Below are 17,439 nucleotides of genomic sequence, written 5' to 3'. Positions count from 1 at the left end.
CGATGACGTCACCGGGCGTCGCAGCCCCAGCCAATCCGCCAGGGGGAGTCCGCGGGCCGGCTCCGCCGGGGGGGGGTGGAGGGCGGAACCGGCGGACCGCGCAGGCGCCCGGCGCGCGGGGCTGGGCGGGAAGGCGAGTCCCGGGGGCCGCGCCGCGGGGCCCGCCGCGGAGTCCGCGGACTACATCTCCCGGCGTGCAGCGCGGCGGGGCCGCCCTCGGGGCCGGGGGAAGGACCGTCGGGCTGAGGCGTCCCTATTTCCTGGTTCGGCGGCGGCCATTTTGAGCGGCGCCGACTGGGGTCCGTGGGGCCTGAGGGGACGGGAGGAGCTGCTCTGAGGAACGGGCTCTTCATCTCCCCCCGGTTCCCGTCGTCGGGGAGGCGGACACGGTTAGCACCTTTAACGGCGGCGGCGGCGGCGGCTGCAGTGACATGTCCAGCATGAATCCCGAATAGTGAGTGCGGGGCCGGACCCGGCGAAGGGACGATAATTAATAATAATAATAATAATAATAGCATTTATTAAGCGCTTACTACGTGCTGTGCTAAGCGCTGGGGAGGTTCCACAGTGATCAGGTTGGCCCACGGGGGGGGCTCACTGGCTTCATCCCCATTGTACAGGTGAGGTAACTGAGGCCCCGAGAATAATAATGATGATGATGATGGCGTTTATTAAGCGCCTACTAGGTGCTAAGCGCTGGGGAGGTTCCACGGTGATCAGGTTGGCCCACTGTCTTCATCCCCATTGTACAGGTGAGGTAACTGAGGCCCGGAGAATAATAGTAATGATGATGATGGCATTTATTAAGCGCTTACTAGGTGCTAAGCGCTGGGGAGGTTCCACGGTGATCAGGTTGGCCCACTGTCTTCATCCCCATTGTACAGGTGAGGTAACTGAGGCCCAGAGAATAATAGTAATGATGATGATGGCATTTATTAAGCGCTTACTAGGTGCTAAGCGCTGGGGAGGTTCCACGGTGATCAGGTTGGCCCACTGTCTTCATCCCCATTTTACAGGTCGGGGTGACTGAGGCCCAGAGAATAATAATAATGCACGGTGAGCAGGTTGTCCCCCGGGGGGCTCACTGTCTTCATCCTCATTGTACGGGTGAGGTAACTGAGGCCCAGAGAATAATAATGATGATGATGATGGCATTTATTAATCGCTTACTAGGTGCTGTTCTAAGCGCTGGGGAGGCTCCACGGTGATCAGGTTGGCCCACGGGGGGTGGCTCACTGGCTTCATCCCCACTGTACAGGTGAGGTAACTGAGGCCCAGAGAATAATAGTAACGATGATGATGGCATTTATTAAGAGCTTACTAGGTGCTAAACACTGGGGAGGTTCCACGGTGATCAGGTTGGCCCACTGTCTTCATCCCCATTTTACAGGTGAGGTAACTGAGGCCCAGAGAATAATAGTAATGCACGGTGATCAGGTTGTCCCCCGAGGGGCTCACTTTCTTCATCCTCATTGTACAGGTGAGGTAACTGAGGCCCAGAGAATAATAACAATAATAATGACATTTATTAAGCGCTGACTAGGTGCTGTTCTAAGCGCTGGGGAGGTTCCACGGTGATCAGGTTGGCCCACGGAGGGGGCCCCCACTGCCTTCATCCCCATTGTACGGATGAGGTGACTGAGGTCCAGGGAATAATAATGATGATGGCATTTATTAAGCGCTTACTAGGTGCTAAGCGCTGGGGAGGTTCCACGGTGATCAGAATGTCCAACGGGGGGCCCCCCACTGTCTTCATCCCCATTGTACAGGTGAGGTAACTGAGGCCCAGAGAATAATAATAATGCATAATAATGCACGGTGATCAGGTTGCCCCCCGGGGGGCTCACTGTCTTCATCCCCATTGTACGGGTGAGGTAACTGAGGCCCAGAGAATAATAGTAATGCACGGTGATCAGGTTGTCCCCCGAGGGGCTCACTTTCTTCATCCTCATTGTACGGGTGAGGTAACTGAGGCCCAGAGAATAATAACAATAATAATGACATTTATTAAGCGCTTACTCGGTGCAGTTCTAAGCGCTGGGGAGGTTCCACGGTGATCAGGTTGGCCCACGGAGGGGGCCCCCACTGTCTTCATCCCCATTGTACGGATGAGGTGACTGAGGTCCAGGGAATAATAATGATGATGATGATGGCGTTTATTAAGCGCTTACTACGTGCTGTTCTAAGCGCTGGGGAGGTTCCACGGTGATCAGGTTGGCCCACTGTCTTCATCCCCATTTTACAGGTGAGGTGACTGAGGCCCAGAGAATAATAATAATGCACGGTGAGCAGGTTGTCCCCCGGGGGGCTCACTGTCTTCATTCGCATTGTACAGGTGAGGTAACTGAGGCCCAGAGAATAATAGTAATGATGATGATGGCATTTATTAAGCGCTTACTAGGTGCTAAGCGCTGGGGAGGTTCCACGGTGATCAGGTTGGCCCACGGAGGGGGCCCCCACTGTCTTCATCCCCATTGTACAGGTGAGGTAACTGAGGCCCAGAGAATAATAATAATGATGAGGATGGCATTTAGTAAGCGCTAACTAGGTGCTGTTCTAAGCGCTGGGGAGGTTCCACGGTGATCAGGTTGGCCCACTGTCTTCGTCCTCATTTTACAGGTGAGGTAAGTGAGGCCCAGAGAATAATAATAATGCACGGTGAGCAGGTTGTCCCCCGGGGGGCTCACTGTCTTCATCACCATTGTACAGGTGAGGTAACTGAGGCCCCGAGAATAATAATGATGATGATGATGGCATTTATTAAGCACTTACTAGGTGCTAAGCGCTGGGGAGGTTCCACGGTGATCAGGTTGGCCCACTGTCTTCATCCCCATTTTACAGGTGAGGTAACTGAGGCCCAGAGAAGAATAATAATGCACGGTGATCAGGTTGTCCCACGGGGGGCTCACTGTCTTCATCCCCATTGTACAGGTGAGGTAACTGAGGCCCAGAGAATAATAACAATAATAATGACATTTATTAAGCGCTTACTAGGTGCTGTTCTAAGCGCTGGGGAGGTTCCACAGTGATCAGGTTGGCCCACGGCGGGGGCTCACTGTCTTCATCCCCATTGTACGGGTGAGGTAACTGAGGCCCAGAGAATAATAATAATGATGATGATGGCATTTATTAAGCGCTTACTATGTACTAAGCGCCGGGGAGGTTCCACGGTGATCAGGTTGGCCCACGGGGGGGGGGGGGCTCACTGTCTTCATCCCCATTGTACAGGTGAGGTAACTGAGGCCCAGAGAAGAAGAATAATAATAATGACATTTATTAAGCGCTTACTAGGTGCTGTTCTAAGCGCTGGGGAAGTTCCACAGTGATCAGGTTGGCCCACGGGGGGGCTCATTGTCTTCATCCCCATTTTACAGGTGAGGTAACTAAGGTCCAGAGAATAATAATGATGATGATGATGGCATTTATTAAGCGCTTATTATATGCTGTGCTAAGCGCTGGGGAGGTTCCACAGTGATCAGGTTGGCCCATGGGGGGCTCACTGTCTTCATCCCCATTGTACTGGTGAGGTAACTGAGGCCCAGAGAATAATAATAATAATGATGATGGCATTTATTAAGCACTTACTGTGTGCTGTTCTAAGCGCTGGGGAGGTTCCACGGTGATCAGGTTGGCCCACGGGGTGGGGGGGCTCACTGTCTTCATCCCCATTTTACAGGTGAGGTAACTGAGGCCCAGAGAATAATAATAATGCACGGTGATCAGGTTGTCCCCCGGGGGGCTCACTGTCTTCATCCCCATTGTACAGGTGAGGTAACTGAAGCCCAGAGAATAATAATAATAATGACGATGGCATTTATTAAGCGCTTACTAGGTGCTGTTCTAAGTGCTGGGGAGGTTCCACGGTGATCAGGTTGGCCCACGGGGGGTGCTCACTGTCTTCATCCCCATTTTACAGGTGAGGTAACTGAGGCCCAGAGAATAATAATAATGGCACTTATTAAGCGCTTACTGTGTGCTGTTTTAAGCGCTGGGGAGGTTCCACGGTGATCAGGTTGTCTCACGGGGAGCTCACTGTCTTCATCCCCATTGTACAGGTGAGGTAACTGAGGCCCAGAGAATAATAATAATGCACGGTGATCAGGTTGTCCCACGGGGGGCTCACTGTCTTCATCCCCATTTTACAGGTGAGGTAACGGAGGCCCAGAGAATAAGAATAATAATGATGAAGGCATTTATTAAGCGCTTACTAGGTGCTGTTCTAAAAGCTGGGGAGGTTCCACGGTGATCAGCTTGGCCCACGGGGGGGGCTCACTGGCTTCATCCCCATTGTACGGGTGAGGTAACTGAGGCCCAGAGAATAATAATAATAATGATGATGGCATTTATTAAGCGCTATGTACTGTTCTAAGCGCTGGGGAGTTTTCACGGTGATCAGGTTGGCCCACGGGGGGGCTCACTGTCTTAATCCCCATTGTACAGGTGAGGTAACTGAGGTCCAGAGAATAATAATAATGATGATGGCATTTATTAAGCGCTTACTATGTGCAAAGCACTGTTCTAAGCGCTGGGGAGTTTACAAGGTGATCAGATTGGCCCACATGGGGCTCACAGTCTTGATCCCCATTTTACAGACGAGGGAACTGAGGCCCAGAGAATCAATCAGTCGTATTTATTGAATGCTTACTGTGTGCAGAACACTGTACTAAGCTCTTGGGAAGCACAAGTTGGCAACACATAGAGACAGTCCCTACCCAACAGTGGGCTCACAGTCTAGAAGAGAAGTGAAGTGACTTGCCCAAAGTCATACAGATGACAGTTGGCAGAGCTGGGATTTGAACCCATGACCTCTGACTCCAAAGCCTGGGCTCTTGCCACTGAACCACGCTGCTTTTTTTTTTTTAATGGTATTTAAGCGCTTACTATGTGCAAAGCACTGTTCTAAGTGCTGGGGGGTGCAGGGTGATCAGGTTGTCCCATGGGGGGCTCACAGTCTTAATCCCCATTTTACAGATGAGGGAACTGAGTCACAGAGAAGTTAAATGACTTGCCCAAAGTCACACAGCTGACATCTGGCCGGGGAACCGATGAGCCTGCCCTGAACCCCGTGCGGCCAAGGGGGAGGGGAGAGGGGCTCCCCTCAGGGGCAGCCGTTCGAGGGGTGGGGGTCCCCGCAGAGGTCGGGACACTGTATTAATAATAATAATGATGGCATTTATGAAGCGCTTACTACATGCTTTAAGAGCACTGTTCTAAGCGCCGGGGAGGTTACAAGGTGATCAGCCCTCATCCCCATTTTCCAGATGAGGGAACTGAGGCCCAGAGAAGTGACTTGACCAAAGTCACACAGCTGACAAGCGGCGGAGATGGGATTTGAACCCACGTCCTCTGACTCCAAAGCCCGGGCTCTTTATGAAGCGCTTACTAGGTACAAAGCACTGTTCTAAGCGCCGGGGAGGTTACAAGGCGATCAGGTTGTCCCGCGGGGGGCCCCCAGTCTTCATCCCCATTTTCCAGTTGAGGGAACTGAGGCCCAGAGAAGTGACTTGCCCAAAGTCACACAGCTGACTAGCGGCGGAGCCGGGATTTGAACCCACGACCTCCGACTCCAAAGCCCGGGCTCTTTCCACTCAGCAACGCTACTTCACTGTAGGCATTTGGGGGGGGCCCTCGCTGTCACGACCGCAGTCCACCTCTGTCGCGACACTGTCCCCTCCCTCCCATCCCCCTGTCCCTGTGCCAGGCTGCAGGTAACAAGGCCGCTTCTCTGGGAGTGTGAGAAACCACCCGTTCATTCAGACGTGTCTATCGAGCGCTTACTATGTGCAGAACACTGTGCTAAGCGCTTGGAAAGTACAATTCAGCAACGGGTTGTGGGGTGGAGAAAGGAGGGCTCGCCCTCCCCCCTTTTTTTTACCATCACCCTCTGGATTTGGTGATTCGTCTACTGGAGCTTTGTAACAACTTATTTCACCACCTGCCTTTTTTAAGAATCGGGCCGTTTTCCAAAAAAATGAATTCAGTTTGTCAGACACTATTGGGTGCTTTGAAGAAAGAAACACCGTACGGAGCGAGGGGCACAAGTTGAATCCAGCGCTTAGAACAGTGTGTGGCACATAGTAAGCGCTTAACAAGTGACATCATTATTATTATGGTGCCAGGCAAAAGCAAGCAGGAAAACAAGTGGAAACAGCGACAGGGCTTTTTATTTTTTTTTTGTGGGTGATCTCTATAGGTTTTGAATTACCACCCTGAATGCTCGCAGAGAGGGAATGAGGTTTCATGATGTGTCATGAAAAGTTAATGCATTTCTCTTAATTGAGAAGCAGCCACACACCTGGCTCGTCTCCTGGTAAATGAGTTTTCACTTTTCCTTGAGGGAAACGTGGAGATTTCTTCCCAAGTAATCTCTCGTGCGGGCAGTATAAAAGGTAAAAATGCTCAGGAGTTGAGTTGGCTGAAGCTCGTTCGGGTATTAACATGGTCAGCAGTGGTAGGCGGGAACAAGAATGAGTCGATATGGCAAGATATTTTTAAATCCTGGTGAAAATTATTGTCTCTTGCAAAAGTTGACCGGCTTGCTTCTTTTAACCGATTGCTGCTGAACAGCACCCAAAAGTCCACCCCTCAATTTAGTTGACTGTCATGTGGATATCACATGGGTCTTGCAAAATACATTCTGAGTTCAGGTTTTGTAACACTGTGGTTTGGATTCTGAAATATCTGCTTTGGATGCATTAATCTGCTGAGGGGGAAAAAAGTGGGATTTGATTGGAAGTCTACATATTTCGAGTTGAGGCTCTGCTTAAAGGGGCTTGTTGCAAAATTGGTATTTCACCTTTTCTCATGCCCTTATGAACCCTTTTTTCAGGAACCAAGTTAACGACTTTGGGAGAGGGTCTCAAACCATTCCCCAACGGTTACCTAGCAACAAGGAAGAACATTTGACTTTCCACTTCCTTAGAGTCAGAGGCACTAAACTTACTCCACTGCTCTGGCAGTTTCTTCAGTTCACAAGCCCCATTCCTATTTTGAGAAAGCATAGAGAAGCAGGTGAAAGAAGTACTTCTCAGAGTTTATGTGAAATAAGCTAGAGCTAATGCATGCAGTGTTAGTTCAACTAAAATAAGAGCCTTCCCCCCCCCCGCGCCCCCCTTAAGCTAAAATATCCTCACACAAATGCAGGCCCAGGTCTCCTCATCTTTTCATGGTTTCTCTAGCACTGAAAGTTAACCTATGGACTACTGTCTTGCACCCCGTCCAGAATGGTAATTCGGAGCTCTGAAAGAGGAAGCCCTTGGAAAATCTTTCTCTACTGCAGGTTATGAAAATGGTTTGGGACTGGAGGAAATGACATTTAATGGAAAAGTCAAGCCAACTTGTCAGTAATTCCACTTCATTTTTCCATACCCTCTTTTCGATTGTAAACTGCTTGCGTTCTGGTTCATTTGACATTCATTGTAGGGAAGATCATCTACATGATCTCTTCTCTTGCCCCTCAAAATTTCTTACTTAAATTTAGGTATATTAACCTAATGTCTAAAAGTTGTGGCAGAGGTACAGATATCACAATTAATGCATCTCTAAATTGCTGCTCATAAAGTTCAGTGGGTAAAATTGACCAAACTAGAAAGCTTGCCTTTCTGCAAATTCCCCAATTTTGAGGCAAAGAGAACTCTGTGTTCAGTAAAATACTGAATGTGAAATCCTAATGAGAAGTTAACTATTTAGTTTTAATATGTTAGAGAGTATAGACTTCATTGGCTCTCCATGACCCATGCTTTTCATGTTGAAATCCAATGTCTAAGACCCAAAATCACCTTGGAGTTCAATTTCTTGTTGCCATTCCCCCACTCTTAAGGTTTTTCAAAAAACAATTGTGCAGTCTACACTGACTTGCACTTACATCTGGAGTACCTGGACTGACTAGAGGGTAGTCCTGAAAACAAGATCGTTGTAACTTCTTTATAACTAGTTAATAATGGAAAAATTATTGCTTTGTGACACCTGTTGATTTTCCCAGTTTTTAGACAGTTATGCCCCATTTTATATTATGGGTCTGGTGAAGAAGCCTGTATACATTCAATTGCTCCATAATCCATGGGAACATGAGCTATAATGGGCTAGATGTTTTTCTTGTGGAGTGACTTAAAAATTTTTCTTTTTGCTTTGTATTGGCAGAGGATAGCCTTTGCCCTGCTCTCAGGTTTCGTTCTTCCCAATCAAACTTTACTTTTCTTAACTTCTCTGTGCCACTTACCTCGTTTATAAAATGTGGGTAAAGACTGTGAGCCCCACATGGGACTCAGACTATCTTCAGCCTGATTAGCCTGGATCTACCCTAGTGCTTAGTACAATACCTGGCACACTGTAAGCGCTTAAACAAATACCATTTAAAACAAACAAACAAAAAACCCAACTTTTCCTGATAATGGTTTTTGGTTCTCTGAATGCCAAAGAGTAAGATTTTTGTTTATACCTTTTTACTGAGTTGAAATCAGTTAATGGTATTGAGCGCTTACTGTGTGCAGAGCACTGTACTAAGTGCTTGGGAGAGTGCAGTACAACAGAGTTGGCAGCCGTGTTCCCTGCCTACAGTGAACTTATAGTCTAGAGGGGGAGAAAGACACTAATAGAATAAATTAAATTATAGCTGGGTACAGAAGTGTGGGGTGAATATCAAGTGCTCAGAGGATACAGATTAGTTCATCCAGCATCAGCTTACATTCTTTATGCTGTCTGCCTGTCACTGAATTTGGTATGGGAAAAGTGCATCGGATGAAAATATGTAAAATGTAATTCTAAGTAAGCCTTATATTAATGGGAATTGCATTGATTGTGCGATCCTCATGCATTCTGTGGTTGAACTTGATTTCATCAGAGTCTACAAACTATGAAGTTTCTCTCACAGGATGAGAAGCAATGGGCCAGTGATGGATTTGAAAGCTGTATTCTGATTCTCATTTTCATAATGTTTTTCTGAGTTAGAACAAAATGGTCTTGATTCAAGGCAGTGTAATAACTTGGTAAAAAAAAATACAGTTCTAATGGGCGGATATTTCCTGAGAAAAATGAGAGCAGCGTTAATTTTCAGACTCTAAGAAAAGACAGGAAACCAAACAATTAAGAAGTATGTTATCTCACAGGATACATTAAATCTCTGGAGTTCTGAAGATCTGGGTCTTTTTGGAAAAAGATGAATACTCACAGTAGCAGAAATAATATTGAGCTCGCACTGAGCATAATTAACTTTACCAAATGTGCTTTGGGAAAATATAACATACAGAAGTCCCCATATGGTCTTGACATACCAACAGGGGAAATGGACATTAAAATATCTACAACTGGGGTAATCTAAAACATTGAATAAACATATATAATCACAAGCACCAGAGATGCATATAAAATTCCATATCCTCCACTTGGCCTTCCCCAGCAACCCAAGTTGTACAGTCACCAGCTATTTCTAGCAGTTAGGTACTTATTTACGCCTATTTCCTGCTCTAGTGAATATATATGTTCAATTACTTTAATTTGTCTAGTTCTAGATATTTTAATTTTAAGGCTAGGTTCCCAAACCTTGCACATCCCAAGTCTCTAGCAAGACCCAACAGTTTCTAATCAGGGCCAAAGAGACCCAAAAATCAGCTTTCTTACCATTTTAAAGGCCATCCATTTCAGATTCTCATCCCTATTCAAAACCTCATCCCACTTTCACCCCCCATACTCAAAATTAAAATTGGCATGTATGTTGGGTATTTGTTGCCCTAAGGATTACAGAAACTGATATTATAGGAACTGGACAAAAATGAGAAATTCAGTACCCAGATGTAGTGGCATTCCTAATCAAGTCTTAATTCAAGAGTTCCCTGAAGGACTGTGTGCCTGTCTATAGAAGGATAAATGTTTTGCCATCTTACTTTCTATGCAAAATGAAAGCACCTGTTTGTCCTGCTTTCATTTTGTTTCCTTAAATTAAAAAGACTGATTTTAATATTAGGTCTTGTAATTACTAAAAAGGTCAAAAGCCTTTCAAGCCTACCGAGTCTGAGAGAACAAAGCTTTAACAGGCTGATTTTAAAATGGAAAAACCCAGGGGTATTTGAAAACATGCTTATTAAAGGCATTGAAAAAGTGTTTAAAGTAATAGTCTGATCACCCAAATATTTTTCTGCCCTCTAATGTAGAGATCCATTTCAGATGATAGAGGGAAGCTGCCTGTATTCATTGTTGTATTTGTTGAGCACTTACTGTGTGCAAAGCACTATGCTAAGCGCTTGGGAGAGTATAGTACAACCGACACATTCCCTGCGCACAAAAGACATATCTACCCTGTTGATAGATTTTTATATTATGAATGGATGTGATTTGCACCCTCTCCTCCCTTTGAGTTAAATTTCCATTAAGAGTTAAAGGAAAACCCTCTTTGCCTTTTACACTACTGTCATGAAAGTGCTATCTGGAATGAAGAGTGAAATGTTCCCAAGCACCTAGTACAGTGCTTTGCACTCAATAGGTTCTCAAATATTAATGTTAATTATTATTATTATAAACACCATTGTTAGTTTTTTTTTAAGTCAGTGGACTGCAAATATACTACTCTATCAGCCTCACTGGTCTCCCTGTCTCCATTCTCTCCATACTGCCAATCTATGCACCAAACAGTTGCCTGTACCTTTTTGAAGTGTTTGCAGCACACTTCTCTCCACATCCTCTTTTGCTTATCAGGATTAGTGTCACCCATCTCTCTTAAACTTTTGATCTCCTCACATGTTATTTCCCATCCTGCTCATTTAATTCCTCCCAAGGTAGCTCTCCGACTATACCTCACTCAAGCTCTTCCCTAGTCTGAAAGTCTGCCCCGCTGCCACTTCTTTAGGCCTTCCTGCCAAGGGTTTGTTAGTTGAAAAGTTATTTTAGTGTTCATTCGCCCCTGCTACATTGCAGGCTCCCTGAAGGCAGGGACCATGACTACTAATTTTTACTATTTTACTTTTCTAAGCTGTTAATACAGTGCAGTGCGGACAGTAGGTGGCCCAAATACTATTGGTTGATTTTTTTTGAGCACTTTTAGGAGAGACTTTTTTTGATCTGTAGAATAAAGAACAGGCATTTTGTATAGTACATCTTTAAAATATACAATTTCACCAAGATGTGATTAAATACCCACATGTGAAATATATCCCCCACCCAATTCCTTGGAGACTTCTTCACTGGAGTTTGACTTCCTTGTAGTCCCAGATTTCAGCTTGGAGACATTAGAGCTTAGCTTCTCAATTTCCCACTGACCCGTAAATCAGTAATACTGTTCAGGAGCCCAACTACTTTATATTGGTATGTGGAGTCTTACTTATTTTTCTCCTTAACTAATACTTAAGTTTTCTATCTTGCATGCGTTCTAAGGAAAAAATAATCTTGAATTACATTAGAATATCTGCTTTCTAAGGCATTTTTTTCAGAGCTGTACTCCAAGCTAATGTCCCATTTTTACAGGTACTGATGCTGTTTCTTGTTCCAGAAGTTCAAACTTCAGTCCTTTTGATCATGAAGAAATCACCACCTCTGAATACTGTCAGTTCTTCCTTAGTATATGTTTTTAGGAGGCAGATTGCATAGAATGTCATCGAGGAAAGGTCTTTTTGGCAGATTGTGATGTCGGGAGAAACAGTTGGGCACATACACACGTTCTGTAATGCAGTTTTTCTTTAATGCTGGGTTTTTCAGGAATATACCTCCCACATTATTAGAGAATGAACCCTACATTAAGAAAAACACATTATTATTGATCAGTGGTATTTTTTGTGCACTTAGTGTGCACAGCACTGTACTGTGCACTTGGGAATTGGAAGAACACAATCCCTGATCACAAGGAGCTTAGTCTATACAGTGCACATTGTGACTGTACAGCGTGCATGCCACAACTATCTATTTGACTTGGCAGCATATTAAATACTGACACATGTTGCCAGAAGAACATTCCCTGTATCCCCAACAGTGTTCTCTCCAATTATATGTGATAAAAACATGTGTTATGGGAGAATTAGACCAAAACCCATCTATACTCATGCCCTAACAGTAGGGTAGCCCTTTCATTTTATCCTACCGATAAATTTTCTAAAAAGGATTTGGATTACACCTGAGAATTTAGATTATGTTGTGTGTGTTTGCTTGCCTTCTGCTCCTCTGCTTCAGGCAGCCCTTTCCCAACTTTTCCCTTACTTTCTTGCTTTCCTTGGACCTCACGGATAAGCCATAGAAATGGTTCTTAGGATTTGGAGGAACCCAGACAGAGAGAAATGACTGCTTTGCTGCTGGGCTGTAAAGTTCAGAGTAGTAGTAGTATTTATTAAGCATTTAGTGCGCGCAGAGTACTGTACTGAGCATCGAGAGAGAATACACAGTTGGGAATTAAACACAGTCCCTGCCCCTTGGAAGGCTCCCATTCTCAGAGCCACCACACTCCCCCAGCCCCTCCCTCTAGAGAAGAATCTGGTCTGGGAGAGCTGAACCTGCTGTGGTTACTGCTCCCTCACAGGGAGCACCAACACCCCCACCAGCCAGGAGAACTACCTGGGCAATCCACCCGCTGTTTGCCCAGGTTTTCTTTGCAGGGATCATATGGGCTGGGGAAATATCTTACTGTTGTTCCTGGATTTGTTTGTTTTTTTTAAGTGAATATTTACAATTTAAGGCCCTATTTTTACCCAAATGAAAACCCCCAAATTAATCCTTGAATGATCATTTGCGCGCGCACACACACACACGCGCACACACACACACACACACCCACCCCCCTTACCAATGGAAGGTGCTTTTGTGTCATCCTAAACTTTATATCTCCTATTTTATCTACATTTTAACTTTGAGATGCTCCAATTATTTGCTTTTGATTACACATTTACAGGCAGACTATTGTCTAGCTTACTTATTGCCTACTTCTTGTTGTAAACCTACCCTGAGCTTTTTTTAAAAAAAAACTTCCATTTTGCTTCCCAATTTAAGAAGTCTGTTAAGAATTATATATTTTCATGATTTGTTGAGAGCACTTCAAAGGTCTTTGAAATGACTTAATCAATCAATCGTATTTATTGAGTGCTTACTGTGTGCAGAGCACTGTACCAAGCGCTTGGGAAGTACAAGTTGGCAACATGTAGAGACAGTCCCTACCCAACAGTGGGCTCACAGTCTAAAAAACTCTCTATAACTTAAAACTCTCTGTAACTGATATCACATACTAGTTATAGTTTCCCCCTCTAGAGTGTAAACCCCTTGAGGGAATGCATGCTTTCTATTTTATTGTATTCTCAAGCAAGCACTTAGCACAGTGCTAGCAAATGGTACATAGTCAATCAATCAATCAATCGTATTTATTGAGCTCTTACTGTGTGGAGAGCACTGTACTAAGTGCTTGGGAAGTACAAGTTGGCAACATATAGAGACGGTCCCTACCCAACAGTGGGCTCACAGTCCAGAAGGGGGAGACAGAGAACAAAACAAAACATATTAATAAAATAAATAGAATAGATATGTACAAGTAAAATAGAGTAATAAATACGTACAAACATATATACATATATACTAAATAAATACTATTGATTGACTTTTCGTTCCATTTAAATCTATCTGGGGGGAAATGCCCCAAAGTGTATATATGGGTAATTTGGCTTACCTGTTTTTATCCATTCATTGCTTAAATAAACTTTTGTAGTTTTATTCCTTAGTTTAAAACCTTAGGAATAGCATTTTTTGTTTGCTTGGTTTCCTGGTAACGGATAGGGTGACCAGACCAGTGCATTGCTTCCTGGTAATGGGTGGGGCTGAAATCTCTAGTTTAGTTTGTGAAAGAGAGCTTAGAGGTACCTAGGGAAATATCTCGGCTTTGCTGTAAAACTATGGGGTGACTTTTTAAGGATTGCAGGAGGAACTGGGGTTTGAGAGCGAATACTAGGATCCCAAAGGAAAAGAATACTAGGTTCCCAAAGGAAAAAAGAAACAATGGTTAGTTGGTGGGTGATTTGGGTGTTGGCAGGATAAGGTGGAGAAGGCTTTTGTTTTCAAAAATAATTTGGGTCTCCACTTTAGTAGTAGTGTCAGCTTCTGTTTATGTGTTTGGACACTGCTGTGCCCAACCTTGGCATCTGTGAACAATCAGTCATATTTATTGAGCTCCTACTGTGTGCAGAACACTGAACTAAGTACTTTGGAGAGTACAACAGAATCGGTAGACACATTCCCTGCCCACAACGAGCTTGTAGTCTAGACAAGGAGCCAGACATTAATATAAATGAATTACTGATATGCACAAAAGTGCTGTGGGGCTGAGAGAGATGAATAGTGGGTGCAAATCCAGGTGCAAGGGGAAACAGAAGAGAGTGGAAGAAGAGGAAATAAGGGGAAGACCCCTTGGAGGAGATGTGCTTTTAATAAGGCTTTTCGGGGGTCGTGGAACTTTGCACGCATATCCCTAGCAATCTCATTTGGGAGATAACTTTGGGCTTTTAGTCTCGTTTTGAAAGTTTGGATAAAATAGATTTTAACTTCAAAAATTAGGAAATTTGTGATCTCATTTCTGTGTTTCAGTGATTCACATATACCATAAGCATACATTTCTTCGGGATTTATTTCAGTCTGAGCCTTACAAATGTCCCAAGTAGATAACTAAATGCATCATAACTACCTATTGGCATGCACAAGTAACCTTGCTTGGTTTTGAGGTGATTTGATTAGGGGAATAAGAATGACACCCCTAAGAGAAACGAAAACAGACTAGAATCTTCCAAGTGTTAGCTAGAATGGGGTGACTAATTCTTCCAGAAAAAAAAGGATTCATTTTAAAATGATCACCCTTTCCCGGTCTACTCTCCTAAATGGATATTCCAATGACTTTAATCATTTGTATATACTAGGTAGACTTACGTTAGTGGTGGTAGAAGTTGTGATTATTTTTTTCTGTCAGCCTACTACTATTTTGACAGTAATGTGTAACATTTTTTGGAGAGTTTAAACCATAATTTTTAGCACGAGGCTTTGGGAATGAGGGGTGGAGGGTATAAAAATCCTAAAAGACCATGCCTATGCCTCCTGTTTGGTGGTTTTGATGTTGGTGTAGCACTCCAGTAATAATAGAACTGCAAATTATAGCCTGACAACAATAGTAGCTTTTGTCAGTCTTTGTCTTCTCCAGCATCATTTCCACGAGGGGTGATTGTGGGATTTCTTCCATGATGAATGAATGCAGGTTTAGGTGTTAATATTGAAACTTATTTGTCCATTAGGGCAAGGTCAATGATTCAGTAGTTCTAATTATCTTTGCTAGTCCATAGAGAAGCAAAATATGTACATCATTCTGCAGCCCTAATAGCAACGTGTTGTATGCGTAGCATTTCATGGCTACAGTATTGTTAGTATGTATTGAGGATCCAGCTACATGTTAGGAGCGAATCTGCTTGGACCTGGGGACCCTTAGGACCTTTCGCAAGTCATTAATTTACTGATGGGCAAATCCAGAAGTATAATAGGATCTGATTTTGCAGCCTAGCCGGTCATATCTATTTCAAGTCATTTTGAGTATTTGATGCTTTGTTTTTGTTATAACCCTTCCATTTCCAGTCTTGACCATCTACTTTTCTCCACTGAAAAATTGAGGGAGCCACTTAACCTAGAAGCAGTATGATCTAGTAAAAAGAGCCCAGGTCTGAGAGTCGGAGCATCTGGGTTATACTTCCAGCTCTGCCACTTTTTTTTATGGTGGTTAAGTGCTTACTATATGCCAGGCACTGTACTAAGAACTAGGGTAGATACAGGGTAATCAGTTTGGACATAGTCCATGTCCCATAAGGGGCTCACAGTCTTTAATCCCCATTTTATAGGTGATGGAACTAAGGCACAGAGAAGTTGTGACTTACCCAATGTCACAGCAAAGTGGTGCAGCCAGAATGTGTATGCTGTGTGACCTTGGGCAAGTCAGTTACCTTGCCCAAATCGGGAAGCAGTGTAGCCTAGTGGATAGAGCATGGGCCTCGGAGTCAGAAGGACCTAGGTTCTAATTCTGACCCTGCCACTTGTCTGGGTGACCTTTGGCAAGTCACTTCACTTCTATGTGCCTCCATTACCTCATCTGTAAAGTGGGGATTAAGACTGTGAGCCCTATGCAGGACAGGGACTGTGTATTCATTCATTCATTCATTCAGTTGTGTTTATTGAGCACTTACTGTGTGCAGAGCACTGTACTAAGTGCTTGGGAAGTACAAGTTGGCAGCATATAGTGACGGTCCCTACCCAACAACAGGCTCACAGTCTAGAAGGGGGAGACAGACAGCAAAACAAAACATGTGGACAGGTGTCAAGTCATAAAAATAAATAGAAATAAAGCTAGATGCACATCATTAACAAAATAAATAGAACAGTAAATATGTACAAGTAAAATAGAGTAGTAAATCTGTTCAAACATATGTACAGGTGCTGTGGGGAGGGGAAGGAGGTAGGGTGGGGGGGATAGGGAGGGAGCTCAGTCTGGGAAGGCCTTCTTAACAAGTTAACATTATTAACATGTATCTACCCCAGTGCTTTAAGAACAGTGCCTGGCACACAGTTAAGCGCTTAACAAGCGCTCACTTGAACATCATCATCAGAATTTTTTGAACTCCTAATTCAGCATCATTCTGCTAGGTGCTTTGGGTGATGGTGGCAAGCTATCTTACCTTTGAAGAACTTAGGCTAGAATGGGTAAGACTGGACAAAATGCACACAAAATCCATTCATATATACAGTAAGACTTAAACATTTAAATGAAAATTTATGTAAGGTTTTTGAAAGTATACTTAGGTAATTAGAGGTGTTTTCCCCACTCTTCAAGGACCTCCAGTGGTAGCCCATTCATCTCAACATCAAGCAGAAGCTTCTTGCCATGGACTTTAAAGCACTCAGTCATCCCCTCCTATTTTACCTCGCTGATTTCCTATTACAACCTAGCCCACTTATTGTACCTTGGTCTCATCTGTCTTGCTGCCAGTCCCTTGCCCAGATCCTCCTCCTGGCCTGGAACTCCCTCCCCGATAATGTATGCCAGACCATCACTCTCCCCACCTTCAAAGCCTTATTAATATCACATTTTCCTCCCAGAAGCTTTCCCCGACTGAGCCTTCATTTCCCCTACTCTTTCTCAATCAGTGTCAATTCAGAGCATTGTCCTAAGTGCTTGGATGAGTACAGTATAACAGAGTTGGTAGACACAGTCCCTGACCAAGGAGCTTACATTCTAGAAGTCTTATGGTCGTACAAAACTTGGTCTTCTCCCTTCTATGTCACCCTTGCATTTGGATTTGTACCCTTCAAACATTTGATGTTCACCCCCACCCTCAGCCCCGCAGCTCTTATGTTCATATCTGTAATTTATTTTAATGTCTGTCTCCCCCTCTAGACTATAAGCTCCTGGTGGGCAGGGAATGTGTCTACCAACTCTGTTGTGTTTTACTCTCCCAA

At 44.3% G+C, this 17,439-nt stretch overlaps 1 protein-coding gene across 1 annotated transcript in view; it reads left to right on the top strand.

Moving 5' to 3' along the window:
* Positions 1 to 289: 289 nt before the first annotated feature.
* Positions 290 to 17,439, top strand: part of RAB1A (RAB1A, member RAS oncogene family) — a 37,266-nt gene continuing 20,116 nt past the window's right edge. The window contains exon 1 of the mRNA XM_038751864.1: positions 290 to 454. Coding sequence (XP_038607792.1) covers positions 432 to 454 — 23 coding nt within the window. The 5' untranslated portion in view covers positions 290 to 431. The remainder of the gene's footprint in view (positions 455 to 17,439) is intronic.

The sequence above is a fragment of the Tachyglossus aculeatus genome, chromosome 9 (genome assembly GCF_015852505.1).
Source record: "Tachyglossus aculeatus isolate mTacAcu1 chromosome 9, mTacAcu1.pri, whole genome shotgun sequence".
In the NCBI taxonomy this organism is placed as follows: Eukaryota; Metazoa; Chordata; class Mammalia; order Monotremata; family Tachyglossidae; genus Tachyglossus; species Tachyglossus aculeatus.
This window is presented reverse-complemented; position numbering and strand designations above follow the sequence as displayed.